The 16,221-nt window shown below is 32.4% G+C and overlaps 1 protein-coding gene across 1 annotated transcript in view; it reads right to left on the reverse strand.

Annotated features, from left to right (window-relative positions):
* The window catches only part of LOC134715670 (uncharacterized), a 67,760-nt gene extending 52,768 nt beyond the window's left edge, over positions 1 to 14,992 (reverse strand). Inside the window, exons 1-2 of the mRNA XM_063578006.1 lie at positions 14,942 to 14,992; positions 6,269 to 6,293 (exon numbers count right to left, since the gene is read on the reverse strand). Of these exons, the coding sequence (XP_063434076.1) occupies positions 6,269 to 6,281 (13 nt within the window). The 5' untranslated portion in view covers positions 6,282 to 6,293; positions 14,942 to 14,992. The remainder of the gene's footprint in view (positions 1 to 6,268; positions 6,294 to 14,941) is intronic.
* Between the last annotated feature and the right edge of the window lie 1,229 nt (positions 14,993 to 16,221).

Here is a 16,221-nt window from a genome sequence, read left to right on the forward strand (position 1 = left end):
TGCATTTTTCGACTGATTTTTATAATTCAAACTGATTTGATTTTCTTTTTAAAATGTCATTTGGTTTGATAACGTATGATGATTATTTGTACTAAATGTTATGAAAAAGTCAATGATGCATTGTTTTTATTTTGGATAAATATACATAAAAAAAATGACGTTGTTTTTCTACATTCGATAAAATTAAGCTATTTCTAAACAAAATATTTCTTAAATTTATCGGATACTTATAAAAAAGAGAACTTATATATAATTTTACAAAAAACAGCTTGTGTTTATCTTTTAAAACAATAAAGTTATGCATTTCTGTCGGGAGCAAAAATACGTCCACAAATCCGAATTTCGAGCAAATATCTGAGATTTCAATCTCATTTTACTCGAAAAGGGATATTTTTATTACATATTTGATTTACGCAGGTAAAAAAAGGCTATATATCTTAAGTGGAAAATTTCTCACCGTCAGAAATAAACTGTTGGATATGCCCTTTTTAAACGTAATAAGGGTTTGCAGATAACGTAATAAGTATTTGAATTCACGTAAAAAGTGTTTGCACTTCACGTAATATAAGTAATAGGTGTTTGCACATAATATAACAGGTGTTTGATCCTAATGTCATATGTTTTTGCAAATAACGTAATAGCTGTTTATATATAATGTTACAGTTATTTGCAAATAATTAACGTATTATGAGGTGTTAACATACACGGCGTTTTACGTTTCCGCAAATTGTCATTACTTTTCCGGGGAAAAAAAGATGACGTTTCCGGAAAAAAAAGTTTACGTTTCCGCAAATAAATATCTTACTTTTCCGGAAAAAAAAAGTTACTATTCCGGAAAAAATAAATTATTGCTTTTCCGCAATACCTGTTGATCGAAAACAAAGCCATAATATAAAATAAATATTAAGTAAGTCAAAGGTCATCATAACATGCAAGTAAAATTCATCATTTAAGTCTATCATATGCAACTATTACAGTCATAATAACGTTCGATAACTCTGCACGTTACTGGTTCAATTAGGATTAATTAAAATTTACTGGTTATCTGATGAATGATTTAAAGAATATTGAAAAATATATTTATTTCACCTCGGTTTATATCCATTCGAGGTCTTAAAAATTCTTGTATAAATATTAAAATAATACCGCAATGAATGGCATTGATAAACGGACAACACTAACCTGCATAGGTATTGTCTTACATCTATGTAGATATTGTCAAAACTTATATCGTTATTAGGTGCCATATGTTTGTTTTCTTTGATCACGTTGATGTTATGACTTAACTTACATCTATGTAGATATTGTCAAAACTTATATCGTTATTAGGTGCCATATGTTTGTTTTCTTTGATCACGTTGATGTTATGACTTAACATATCCAACTATAGCAGTCATCACGTGACTTTTGTGACGTCACACATCACCCGTATCAAGCCCAAGTAAATTGTATAGAAATGCATAGGGGCTTTCTGGAATCGATGAAATACATTACTTTAAGTTCATGATACTAAAAGTGTGGGTCTTTGTAGTAATTCCTCATATATTTAGAAATATAAATATTCCTTTTGGAAAAGTTTAAATTTTGATCTTCTTCCTTCCAAATGCTTTTGAAAATTTGTCTTGTTGCCTCGATAGTCCACACTGTTAAATCATACAACTACGATAAATATTGGATTTTCTGTCGTCTTTAACCTTAAATTGCGATTTAAACAAAACAGATGGAATAATTGTGGGTCTTTGTGCTTATTATTATATTCATAAATATTTGAAATATCGTATATAGAATAGTTTAATTTTCTATTATGTCCCTTCCAAATTGAAATAAGCTATTTTCAGAAAATAGTTCTGTAATGACCTGTTATAAAGCGTGCTGCTTGTCTTCTTTCTAGATTGTTTGAGTCTGTAATACTGTAGGGGTCCCATGCTGCATATTCCATTGTATATCTTACTAAGGAAATGTAAGTAGTTTTCTTACATTCCTGTGGGCAGTATCGTAAATTTCTTCTGAGGAAGCCTAGGGTTGAGTTAGCCTTTTTGGCAACGTTTGTTATATGCGTGCTCCATTTTAGGTCTTCTGATATCTGCACTGGAGTATGTGGTCGTTGATTGTATAGAATCTGCGGCTTTTGTTCTTTATGCTTAGAATGTAGCATTTCTTTGCGTTAAATCGCATACCCCATTTATTTGCCCAATCTTCTAGGCTAGCTAGGTCTTCTTGTAGCAGTTTGTGATCTTTCTATGTTTTGATGGTTCTGTATAATAGACAGTCATCGGCGAACAGCCGTACTGATGATTTGATAGTGTCTGGGAGGTCATTTAGGAAAAAGTAATTGTCCCAGAACTGTTTCCTGTGTAACACCTGAGTCCACTTTGACTTCTACCGACTGTTCTCCCTCTACTACTACTTTCATCTTTCTCTGTGTCAGAAACATATTAAGCCAGTTGTTTAGTTGTCCTCGAATTCCGTATTCTCCCATTTTTGATAATAATTTGTTGTGTGGTACTGTATCAAAGGCTTTTGAAAAGTCCAGGATTGCGATATCAGTTTGTAGTCCGGCGTCAAATGCTTTCATGAAGTCATGTAAGGTGACTAATAGTTGTGTTTCACATGAGTAGCCAGATCGGAATCCATGGTTGAGTGATGTTAAGACTCTGTGCTTTTCAAGATGTTTGAGGATGTGCTTACATATGAAATGTTCTAATAGTTTGCAAGGTACCGATGTTAATGAGACTGGTCTATAGTTTTCTACAGCGTGTTTGTCTCCTTTTTTGAATACACACGAGATGTTTGCGTTTAACCAGTCTTCGGGTAGTATGCCAGTGTCTATTGATGTTTGGAAGATGGCAGTAAGTCCTGTTGCTATTTCTGTAGCACATTCTTTAAGTATTTTGTTTGGTATACCATCTGGTCCAGATGCTTTCGATGGGTTTACATCTTTGAGTAGTTTTTCTAGTCCTTTTGTGGTAATAAGTAGATTGGGTATTGTTTCCAGTATGTATTTTGTTGTTTTTCGAATTGATGCTGATTTGTCAATTGTGAATACGGATCTAAATTGTTGGATTAAAATTTCTTCCTTTCCTTTGCTGTCGCTGACTAATTTCCCCTTGTCTTTTAAAGGTGATACACCAATGTTATCTGTTTTCCTGGATTTGATATACTTCCAGAATGGCTTTGTTTTGTTTGTTTCTAGGCCTTTTATGATAGTATCATTGGTGTACGTGTATTCTGCTTTTCTGACTTGTCGCTTTACTTCTTTTTGGAACTGTCTATAGTCTGACCACTTTTTAGTTTTCTTAGCTTGTTGGTATAGCCGCTGTTTCTTTTTAAAGAGTTTTCTAATTTTGTGGTTTATCCAGGGCAAGTTGTTCTTAGAGCGGATTTCTTTTGATGGGATGTGTTTGTCCATACTTTGAAAGAGTTCTTTCTTAAAGGTGTCGCTCATTTCTTGTACATTTGTACCACGATCCTGCATGTGTCGGAGTTTTGTTGATGTTATTGAAATCTCCTCTTTAAAAATATAACACAAATCATACAACAGCATCTTGAAAAATAATACCAGATTTTCTGAAAAGAGCCTATTTTCAAATCAATTTTGAAGGGACATAATAGAAAATTAAACTATTCCATATACGATATTTCAAATATTTATGAATATAAGAATAAGCACATAGACCAACAATTATTCCATCTGTTTTGTTTGAATCGCAATTTAAGGATCGTTAAGGTTAAACACGACAGAAAATCCAATATTTATCGTAGTTGTATGATTTAACAGTGTGAACTATCGAGGCAACAAGACAAATTTTAAAAAGCATTTGGAAGGGAGAAGATCAAAATTTAAACTTTTCCAAAAGAAATATTTATATTTCTTAATATATGATGAATTACTATATAGACCCACACTTTTAGTATCATGAACTTAAAGTAATGTATTTCATCGATTCCAGAAAGCCCCTATGCATTCTATACATTTTACGTGGGCTTGGTATGGTTGATACGTGACGTCACAAAAGTCACGTGATGACTGCTATAGTTGGATATGGAAAACGTATGTTCAAAAGTCAGCAGTAATCAGAAATATCTTGATATGAGTTCATAAGTCAGTTTTGGCAGAATATTTGTAGCCAACATGCCGTTCAAAGTCCACAGTAGTACATTCGGCGTTTACAAGTGTTGTATTTTGTTCAAGAAGGAAGTCCATCTTCTCCTTTTCACATTTCCAAACGGGTGCTTTGACAGTTAGAGTTCTCATAAGATGTTGTTTGCAGTTTCAATAACACATCGATAAAAACAAAAATGTTAGGATAGCTAGCGTTAAACTGCTCGTTCAAATTGGCAAGGAAAGGCTCGGCACTATTCGTGTTTTCGTAAAAGCAGTATGCATTACACATTCAAAGTCATTATGAACTACCTCGGACTGGAGAGTTATTCTTCGGGTAGTACACATTTCAATAAGCCGATCCAACAGTTTCGTGTAACATTCCTCGGATTTAAGTGAAAGTAACGCAAATACAAGACGAATGTAGTTACAATTTTTACATCCATGTATCGAATAAACTGAGTTGGTAGAAGTATTTCGGACAGAATTTGAATGTGCCATCTATGAAAATATCAGTCATTACATTACATAGACATACCAAGTTGGTGAAACATGAAAGTATAACGATTCCCGAATCAAAATCATTGACTAATTAAAAGTGAAAATAAGTTTCAGTTTTTTTAGTGTTCAAATCTATTTGTCTTAATGTCTCGTGAATTTCTAATCTACATTTAGGTAATTTTTTAAACTGCTTTCGCCTGTCTCTGTTTAATGACATAGCAACATTTTTCAAGTCAATATATATTCAAATATTTATAATTTACCAGGTAAATTTCCGGAACAGTAATAAATACAAATTGCGGAAACGTATACTTTAAATTTGCGGAAACGTAGCATTGGAACTTTGAAAAATTAGCGGAAATGCAATACGCCCTTACCCATCCAACATACATAATGCAATTCGTGTTTGCACATAACGTACTAGTAGATTCACATAATACTCCTTGCATGTTAACAAAAAGTATAAGTTGTCTGGCAAAACGGATTTAAGCTATACCATTATATATATATTTTTTCATATTTATTAACACAACATTAAGCCTTTGAAATATAATACCACGAGGTTTTCATAGAACAAAGATGTTACTAAAACCATGAAAGTATTATATTGGTCAATATAGTACTACCATGCGAAAACAAACCGTTAAAAAAATTAAAATAACGATCGAATTTAAATTGACACAGGACGCAATTATAAATCGACTAACTTAAAAAGAAGAATAGACACAACATAGAGGTTGTTGGTCATAAAGTTAGAGGTAATCACCGAATACAAAGTAGTTAAAACATAATGTTACACATATTGCACACAACAAAGAATAGCAATGACATATCATACAACTGTTTGACCAAATAAATTGAAGTATTAGTTTAGCAATACACAGCTTTGCAGTGTCAGGAAATAAAGGCACTTTAACTTAGCATTTAAAAGAAAAGACAGTACGTTAAGACAAGGCGACTAAACACATTAAATATTAACACTATTAGACAATAATGGCGTTCCATACATATACACATATACTGTAAAAGAAGTCTTGCAATACACATCGCAAAATTAGGTGTATTCCGTACTAATGTAATGACTGTTAAAAGTCTGAATATAAAGTATGTGCTTGCAAGTTATACATCTTTTGATCCCAGACCCATACAAAACGCATTACATCGCTCAAGCTGTATTATATGAGTAAGTGACTTATATTACATCAAGATCTAAGTCCCAAGGCCCTTTATGTATGCGTCATAATAACCCATTGGCGGATTCAAGGGGGAGGGTAACGGGGGTTGGAAACCCCCCTTACATATAGTTGGAACCCCCTCTTTGTCCTGGATTGGGAACCCCCCTTTAAAATGGCTGGATCCGCCCCTGTAACCCACCTTATGTTCTCCTGCTAATGATGATATTCGCTGTGTTATAGATTAGAATACCATACTGAATGATTATATTAACCTATTGAGCAACCTCTACTCAGATTACTTTAACGGTATCAATTTTAATGCAATAGATAGTTATTTTCTACTAATAATTTTCTAAAGTGATACTCATTTCCAACCATATTAAAAGACCAAACCCTAAATTATACACTGTAGAGCTAAAATAAAAGCACCAAAGGCTGAGCTGGATGAACATTCCTGAAAAAAAAGTGATACCAGTAACTATGTATTTACCTCTAGTTGCCATTTCCGTAAGTATCTACAAATACAAAAACTAATTGAGATTAATTTGGTCTTTCAACTTTTGCTTTTCTTCTGATTATTTTTTTTCTATGCCGTCTGAGATCCTTTTTTATTTTACAACATACATTTTTGGCCAATGATGTGGTACAGTGATTGGGGTTTCAAAACTCATCCTGTGTAACCGAACACTTATTCTTATAGGAGTTATCTCACCGCATCCCCTTTTTCTTCTTGTCTTTATTTCTCTAAAAACCGTTAAAGATTTAAACAAACTGTTTTCACCAAATTGATCCTCTACTCTTAAGAATGTTTTGCTCAATTAAACTGATGTGATTGGATGTCTTCTCATAGAAAGTTATTTCCCTTTAAAAAATTAACAAAGTTGAAATATTGAATAAATTTATATATTATAAGTCATAAAGGCCTAAAATCTGTTGAAATGAAAATGGAAATTGAGGTCAAGGTCAAAGGTTACGGTCATGTTCTAAATTAAGAATTTTGCTTGTTATTTCTATTCAAAAGAAACAGTAACAGTTAATGAAATTATATGTTAGCCAAATAACTGTTTACAATAGGGCGCAACTTCAACCAATTTAAGTCGAAACGTTTTGGTCAACCCTTATAGTTTTTCCTCTTATGTATTTGAAATCAGTATTACTCTACAACCATACAAGTGATTGACCTGGATTTTTTCTATTTGTGATCACTGACCTATGACCTTGAAATTGAGGTCAAGGTGAATAGTCAATTTGACCTTCTAGATTTCGACCTCTGCTAAAACTTTATACTGGTTCAATATAAAAAAATCAAGTCTTTTGCATTTGGTTGAAGACATTTCATCATTTATCAGGTCAACCGGAAATGACAATTTTTTAATCGGAAGTAGCCTATTTCAGACTCATCCTATGAAAAGTACTTAAAAATCTTATATTTTTTTTATATCAGTTGGAAGTTACAAATTACATCAACACCATTTTTTAAATTCATTCTAATTATCGAAGTGGAAAGACAAATACATGTAAATTCTATATTTTGCTATATTGTAGTATTGTTCGAATCAGGATAAACACCGTGTTAAATCAGGGGGGGAAATTGAAATATGAAAGAGATTGTTTAAATCCTATAGTCCTTGTTCTTAGCGCTAGTCAATCTAATTATCAATATATTTATTTGTATTAATTTTAAGGGTACATCGCATTTGTGTTCGATGTAATTTCAAGCGAGTAGAACAAAAAACAACTTTAATTTTATTATTGTTTGCCTCTTGAATTCGAAAATTCAAAATTATTATAAATGCGTCACTTGTTCAACAAAAATTACATAGGAGAGATCATTATTAGTCATAATCGCAAGAAACACTTAGTATGCTGATAGGTAAGACAAACATACTGTTACTGTTATAGAAGGAGTTCCAGTAGACAATTATATTAACAGCATTATATTTTGACACCTTTGGCTTCGGCTATTAGTGATATATTTTCAGTTTTGCCTCTTTTATTATCGATTTTAATCTAAAGCTCTGCATTAAACTTTGTTTAGTTTTAGTTTGAATTATCGTTCCATTTTACAGGTTAACTTTTAATAAAAGACATGTTACGAAAAGGTATATACTCGACACTGAGGTTGACAAATTTATATAGACTGTAAACGTGGGGACTGTGTCAAAACACTAATTATCGATTAAAGCATGTTAAATCTAGTTTGATTGATGTTAACCAGGTATCCTATACAGTTCTTGGTTAGTTCAAAATTATAATAAAAAATAGATTACCCATTTTCTGATATCATTGCTTGGAATAATAGGATGGGACTACGGGGCGCCGAATGGGACTCTTGTGGTTTTGTACAAAATTCAATTCTGTCATAACAAAATCATTTTTGTCTTACAAAACTATGTGCTACAGACTTGTTTTGTGAGAACTTCAATTTTGTGATGACAAAATTCATTTGTGTAGACAAAATTCATTTTTGTCATGACAAAAGTCATTTTTGTAGACAAAATTCATATTTGTCATGACAAAAGTCAATTTTGTCTTAAAGGTATGCAAATATAAACATATTTGCATACAAAATTGACTTTTGTTACCTGATATGGAAATTAAATCACAAAAGTCAATTGTGTACGGTAAGATTCAATTTTGTGAGACAAAATTGACTATTGTGAAATAAAATTAACTTTTGTGAGACAAAATTGACTTTTGTGAGACAAAATTCAATTTTGTCATTTTTGTTGGGACAAAATTCAATTTTGTCATTTTTGTTGAGACAAAAGTCAATTTTGTTAATTTTGTTGAGACAAAAGTCAATTTTGTAAATTTTGTTGAGACAAAAGTCAATTTTGTTAATTTTGTTGAGACAAAAGTCAATTTTGTCAATTTTGTTGAGACAAAAGTCAATTTTGTCAATTTTGTTGAGACAAAAGTCAATTTTGTGACGACAAAATTCATTTTTGTGATGACAAAATTCTATTTTGTAACAACAAAATTGACTTTTATGAGACAAAATTGACTTTCGTGAGACAAATTGACTTTCGTGAGACAAAAATCAATTTTGTTGAGACAAAATTCAATTTTGTTAATTTTGTTCAGACAAAATTCAATTTTGTTAATTTTGTTGAGACAAAATTCAATTTTGTCAATTTTGTTGAGACAAAATTCAATTTTGTCAATTTTGTTGAGACAAAATTCAATTTTGTTAATTTTGTTGAGACAAAATTCAATTTTGTTGAGACAAAATTCAATTTTGTCAATTTTGTTGAGACAAAAGTCAATTTTGTCAATTTTGTCTCACAAAAGTCAATTTTGTGTAACAAAAGTCAATTTTGTGTAACAAAAGTCAATTTTGTGTAACAAAAGTCAATTTTGTGTAACAAAAGTCAATTTTGTGTAATAAAAGTAATTTTTGTGTAACAAAAGTCAATTTTGTGTAACAAAAGTAATTTTTGTGTAACAAAAGTCAATTTTGTGTAACAAAAGTCGATTTTGTATGCAAATTAGTTCACAGAAACCAAACTAAACTAATTTACATACAAAATTGACTTTTGTCGCTCAATTTTGAAATTAGGTAACAAAAGTCAAGTCTGTGTAACAAAAATGAATTTTGTCATGACAAAAGTGACTTTTGTCCGCTGATAGATAATTTTGTATGACAAAATTTCAAATTTGTAGTATGATACAAATTTTGTTAAACTGAACTCATTTTTGTTGAACAAAAGTCACTTTTGTCCGTACAAAATTGAATTTTGAGTACAAAACCACAAGAGTCCCATTCGGCGCCCCGTAGGGACAGGTATACGTGTTTGTGGGAGATGTGAACGAAATATTTGTCATTGGACGAAAGACATAATCAATTAGAACATATCTGGACTATAAAACCCGCAAAAAGTCTTTAGCTTGGTGGTTTGTTATGCCTCCACCTACGATAGAAGAGGGCATTATGTTTTAGGTCTGTGCGGCCGTTCGTCCGTCTTTCTGTCTGTCCCGATTCAGGTTAAAGTTCTTGGTCGAGGTAATTTTTGATGAAGTTGAAAGTCCAATCAACTTGAAACTGAGTTCATATGTTCGCTATGATAAGATCTTTCCAATTTGAATGTCATATGGGCGTTTTTCAATAAAAGCGTAACTTTCAGACCTAAAAAAATGGAAAATCAACTTGTTTAAAATTCAATTTTAATAGTTATTTTGAATACCTCTATTATAGATATAGGGAAATGTGGTGTGAGTGCCAATGAGACAACTCTCCATCCAACCTGTTTGTAAACAAAAAGTGCAATCTTTAATATTCTTTAAAATGATATTATTTTCATAATTTGTGTACTGTTTCGTAGGGGACTTTTGTCCCCTACGAAACCTCTACTAAACACAAATATTTCTTGTAAATTCAAATGTTTCCTATAGACATTCCAGTTTGTTTACTTAAAATACTAGAAAAATCTCATTTTTTTTCTGAATTGAAAAACCATTTTTATCGATAAAGATTAGACGGTACTTCACATATGAAGATACAACCCATGTTACGTAGTGGACATTTTGATGCGTTTCGAAGTGGACAAAACCGTTTCGTAGTGGACATCAACCCTATTATATGTTAATAAAAACATATTAAATTATATGAAACTAACCCTTGTTATTTGTTTTGCACGAATATAATTGAAAAAAGATTAAAAAAGACTGCATGGTAGTGGTAGTGTCCACTACGAAACGTTTTTTTCCCATACTTGTTTCGTAGGGGACCGTTTCGCATGTTTTATTTTTTCCCCACACTCCCTACATTGCAATAGTAACAAGACTGATTGTATTCATCAAAGCATTTATTAAGCTGCACACTGATATTTTTTCATAACTTTAAAACCAGATACTGAAGGAGATTTGACCCGTTTCGTAGTGGACATTAACAAAAATACGGCATCAATCTGGTCCATTTGAAGTGCTCAATTTTTCTTAACAACAATTTAATTGCTGTAGAAAAGCATCACTTCTTTTGCAAGACCCTAATGTTTATATCTCTTGCAAACAAAAATTACATTGATTTTATAAAACTGTTTATTGGCAAATGTTAATGACTTCGTTTCGTAGTGGACATTTTGTTATGGACATACCTTCTGAAGTTAAAAATCCTATATTTAAAGCTGCTTATTACAATATGTTGGATCTGAACATACTTTTGAATTATTAAAGAACTTATGTAAAGTAAAAATAACATTTATTTCTTCATTTTTAAACGATATTTTAGAGTATGAATGTTGAACAGCCGGTCTAGTGACATGCCATTTTGGTTGTTTTGGACCATTCAGGAGTCAATATCTTATCAACCCTCTAAAAATAAACTGTTTCTTTGCTTAAAATGTTAAATTTAATTCAATGTACTGACTGCACAAAAAATTACTTGCAAAGATCAAACACATTTTTTTTAAAGTGGCTGGGACAAGAAAATACGTTTTTATTGAAAAACGCCCATATACGTCATATTTCACGGTCCAATAAACATAGAAAATGATCGTGTGAATATGGGCTTCCATTTACTACATGTATATATGAACACGTTTTTGATATTATTGTATGAGAAGTCGGTTCTGCATTGATTACAGACCGTTCTAAAGTTAACAAGTGAACCTGCGATGCTCACTGATGATACCCCCCACCCAAATACTTTTATTTATGTCACAGGAAACTGTTGAGGGATGAATCTGAAAACGCATCACGGTTAAACTGACTCATATAAAACCTGAAACCTAATTTCAGAAATCCTTGTAATGTAGTTACAGAAAAACTAATGCGACGAAAAATATTCATTGGACGGTACGACGAATTGACTGACGGACTGGTGGACGGATGAACTGACGGACGGACAGAAGAGGTATAACAAGTATACCCTAACTTTTTTAAGCGGGGGTATAACTATTGACTTTGAAAAAAAAATAATAATAGCAAGTTGCCTTAAATTTTAAGGATTGGCGAGGGCTTTTCTCTTATTAGTCCTTATTGTCGAGCCTTCGACTTTTGTCGAAAAAGCGAGACAAAGCGATCCTAGATTCCGTCGTCGACGTCGTCGTCGTCAACAAATACTCACTATGTGGTTAAAGTTTTTGAATTTTTGATAACTTTCTTAAACTATCCAGGATTTCTACCAATAGTGGACAGAAGCTTGCGTATTATCATAAGATAGTATCCAGAGGTAAATTTGGTAAAACAACAAATCCTGTTTTTCCGTATTTTACTTATAAATGGGCTTACTTTTTCTGCTAGGAAACATAACATTCACTCTCAGTGTGGTTAAAAAGTTTAGAATTTGAATGACTTTCTTTAGCGATCCTGGATTTGTACTAAACTTTGACAGAAGATTGATTGTGATCAGAAGCTAGTATCTAGAAGAAATTTTAGTTAAAATTATGTTCCTGTTTTTCTATATTTTACTTATAAATAGACTTAGTTTGAAGGGCCAAGTGAGCTTTTCTCATCACTTGGCGTCCGTCGTCCGTCGTCTGTCGTCCGTCGTTTACTTTTACAAAAATCTTCTCCTCTGAAACTACTGGGCCAAATTTAACCAAACTTGGCCACAATCATCATTGATGTGTCTAGTTTAAAATTTGTGTATTTTGACCCGGCCAATCAACCAAGATGGCCGCCATTGCTAAAAATAGAACATAGGGGTAAAATGCAGTTTTTGGCTTATAACTCAAAAACCAAAGCATTTAGAGCAAATCTGACATGGGGTCAAATTGTTTATCAGGTCAAGATCTATCTGCCCTGATATTTTCAGATGAATCAGACAACCCATTGTTGGGTTGCTGCCCCTAAATTGATAATTTTAAGGAAATTTTACTGTTTTTGGTTATTATCTTGAATACTATTATAGGTGGAGATAAACTGAAAACAGCAATAATGTTCAGCAAAGTAAGATTTACAAATAAGTCAACATGACCAAAATGGTCAGTTGACCCCTTTAGGAGTTATTGCCCCTTTATAGTCAATTTTTAACCATTTTTCGTAAATCTCCATGATCTTTTACAAAAATCTTCTCCTCTGAAACTACCAGGCCAAATTAATCCAAACTTGGCCACAATCATCATTGATGTATCTAGTTTAAAATTTGTGTTTTTTTACCATGCCAACCAACCAAGATGGCCACCACGGCTAAAAATAGAGCATGGAGGTTATATGCAGTTTTTGGTTATTACTCAAAAACCAAAGCATTTAGAGCAAATCTGACATGGGGGTAAAATTGCTTATCTGGTCAAGATATATCTGCCCTGAAATTTTAAGATGAATAGGACAACCCGTTGTTGGGTTGCTGCACTGAATTGGTAATTTTAAGGAAATTTTGCTGTTTTTGGTTATTATCTTGAATACTATTATAGATGGAGATAAACTGTAAACAGCAAAAATGTTCAGCAAAGTAAGATTTACAAATAAGTCAACATGACCAAAATGGTCAGTTGATCCCTTTAGCAGTTATTGCCCTTTATAGTCAATTTTTAACCATTTTTCGTAAATCTCCATGATCTTTTACAAAAATCTTCTCCTCTGAAACTACCAGGCCAAATTAATCCAAACTTGGCCACAATCATCATTGATGTATCTAATTTAAAATTTGTGTTTTTTTACCCGGCCAACCAACCAAATTGGCCGCCACGGCTAAAAATAGAACATGGAGGTTATATGCAGTTTTTGGTTATTACTCAAAAACCAAAGCATTTAGAGCAAATCTGACATGGGGGTAAAATTGTTTATCTGGTCAAGATATATCTGCCCTGAAATTTTAAGATGAATAGGACAACCCGTTGTTGGGTTGCTGCACTGAATTGGTAATTTTAAGGAAATTTTGCTGTTTTTGGTTATTATCTTGAATACTATTATAGATGGAGATAAACTGTAAACAGCAAAAATGTTCAGCAAAGTAAGATTTACAAATAAGTCAACATGACCAAAATGGTCAGTTGATCCCTTTAGCAGTTATTGCCCTTTATAGTCAATTTTTAACCATTTTTCGTAAATCTCCATGATCTTTTACAAAAATCTTCTCCTCTGAAACTACCAGGCCAAATTAATCCAAACTTGGCCACAATCATCATTGATGTATCTAATTTAAAATTTGTGTTTTTTTACCCGGCCAACCAACCAAATTGGCCGCCACGGCTAAAAATAGAACATGGAGGTTATATGCAGTTTTTGGTTATTACTCAAAAACCAAAGCATTTAGAGCAAATCTGACAAGGAGTAAAATTGTTTATCTGGTCAAGATCTATCTGCCCTGAAATTTTAAGATGAATGGGACTACCCGTTGTTGGGTTGCTGCCCCTGAATTGGTAATTTTAAGGAAATTTTGCTGTTTTTGGATATTATCTTGAAAATTATTATGAATAAAGATAAACTGTAACAGCAAAAATATTCAGCAAAGTAAGATTAACAAATAAGTCAACAGGACCAAAATGGTCAGTTGACCCCTTTAGGAGTTATTGCCCTTTATAGTCAATTTTTATCCATTTTTCGTAAATCTTAGTTAACTTTTACAAAAATCTTCTCCTCTGAAACTAGTGGGAATAAATATTATGAAGTATTTGTTCAATGAGGAATAGTTATAAATAATGAAATTGTATACCAGGAAAAAGATTTCGAAGGGACATTTGTTATGAGAAATACTCCGACATCGTTACTTTGTAGTTTAAACAAAAGATTTAAATTGATACACATGCAGGTAAATCAAATCTTTAAATCACATTTGTGTTTTGATACGATTCCCACATTAAAAGTCTAATGTATAAATACCTTTTCGTAACATGTCTATTTACTTGATTGTCGTCAACCAACAAATTATGGATCATGTGATATCCTATCTACAATTGTAAATTCGAATCAAGGCCCAACTAGGCATAAAACGAAAGTAATAAAATAATTTTAGGTCTCTTTGAGACGTATATAATGCTGTTATAACGATTTTTCTTCACAAGATTATTTATAAAACTACCGTAACTGATATTCTATTTCATATATGTGAAATGTGAACTTTTGACACGTTGCTTATGGGTTTATCTTAACTCAGGATTTATTCAATGCTTATTCTACCGAGCACCAGTTTTGATAAAAAAAAAATAATATTGTTTTGAGTAATTTGTGTATGTATGTCTGTATACACAAGTATTTTTTCTCAAAGAAATTGAGGACTTACCTGTTCGTCGTACTTTACATACTTGGAAATGATAGCGAAAGTAGAAATACATCTACGCATGACGAGTTACATGAGTGATGTGGCATAGCGGCAGATACGACAGGTATAGCTGCTGTCGTTCCAAAATTCATGTTGTATCTCAAATTTGTATAAAAAAAATCCGCTGGAATAAAGGATACAAGGTTTCTACAGGAAATAACAATGATAGAAAATCCCATTTTTATATTCGATGACATTGTCAAATACGTCAACTCCCTTTCAAAGGGGACATAAAGTTTAATTAAACAAAATTATAGTTAAGCTTGTTCTTGTTAATAAGAAATAAAAGCAACCATATGCACGCCAAAACTGTCTTATGTAGTACCCTGATAAAACTGCGCCTCAGGGTGTACTTGGATACTTCAGGGTGTTAAAATATCCATATCAACGCAAGGCCGTAACTAGGCATCCTATTTTAGTGAGGCAAAATAATTGAGCCGAGCGAAGCGAGGCGAAACATATTTTTGGAGGGTATGAAATGTATGGTGCAAAATCCTGCATTCTAGGCATTTTTAGAGAGTTTGATAGTGTTTTGAATTTGGACACTTTTTATATAAATTTTTCATATTTTAAGACTTTTACTTACACCAAATTTTTAACAACTTTATTTAAATTTATATGTAAAACAATCATCAAAATATCACTGATTTGAGTCTGCTACCAGAACATAAAACAAATATCGATTCAATAGAGTTTGCCAAATTTTTCTATGTCCGGTCTAGTCAAATCGTTTCAGAATCATAATTTTGTCTGCTGATATCTTTATCGCGATGAACATGGAGCATGGCAAGACCGCACAATCTCTCGCCACTTATGCATTCTCTTTTCCAAGTTTTCAGTCGTCTCAGGGCAGTCTGTGTTTCTAAAGGTAGCACATTATCATCAACACAATGATCAATGTCTTCTTCCAATTCCTTCTCAATCAGCAATTCGGTAGCAGCTTTTGTTTGCAAAAGGGAATTAAGCTTTCCTGTAAGCACCATCATACAGTCGAAGTTACAAAATATTAAACTCGCTCCTATACTGACAAAAAGTAGACAAACTAGGGGTAGAATGAGACAACAAACATGTTTATTATTCTATCTATAGAGTAAGTATATATGATATGGGTACAGGGGAATTGGAATGGAGTTTTTGACGTTACCATGTAGTTCCGTAATTTCAAATTATTTCTGGAAATAGTTGGTGGTATTTTAGTTCCAAAATCTATAAATTTAGAGGTTAGGAGTTGGGGTGTCCGA

The sequence above is a fragment of the Mytilus trossulus genome, chromosome 4 (genome assembly GCF_036588685.1).
Source record: "Mytilus trossulus isolate FHL-02 chromosome 4, PNRI_Mtr1.1.1.hap1, whole genome shotgun sequence".
NCBI classification, from domain to species: domain Eukaryota; kingdom Metazoa; phylum Mollusca; class Bivalvia; order Mytilida; family Mytilidae; genus Mytilus; species Mytilus trossulus.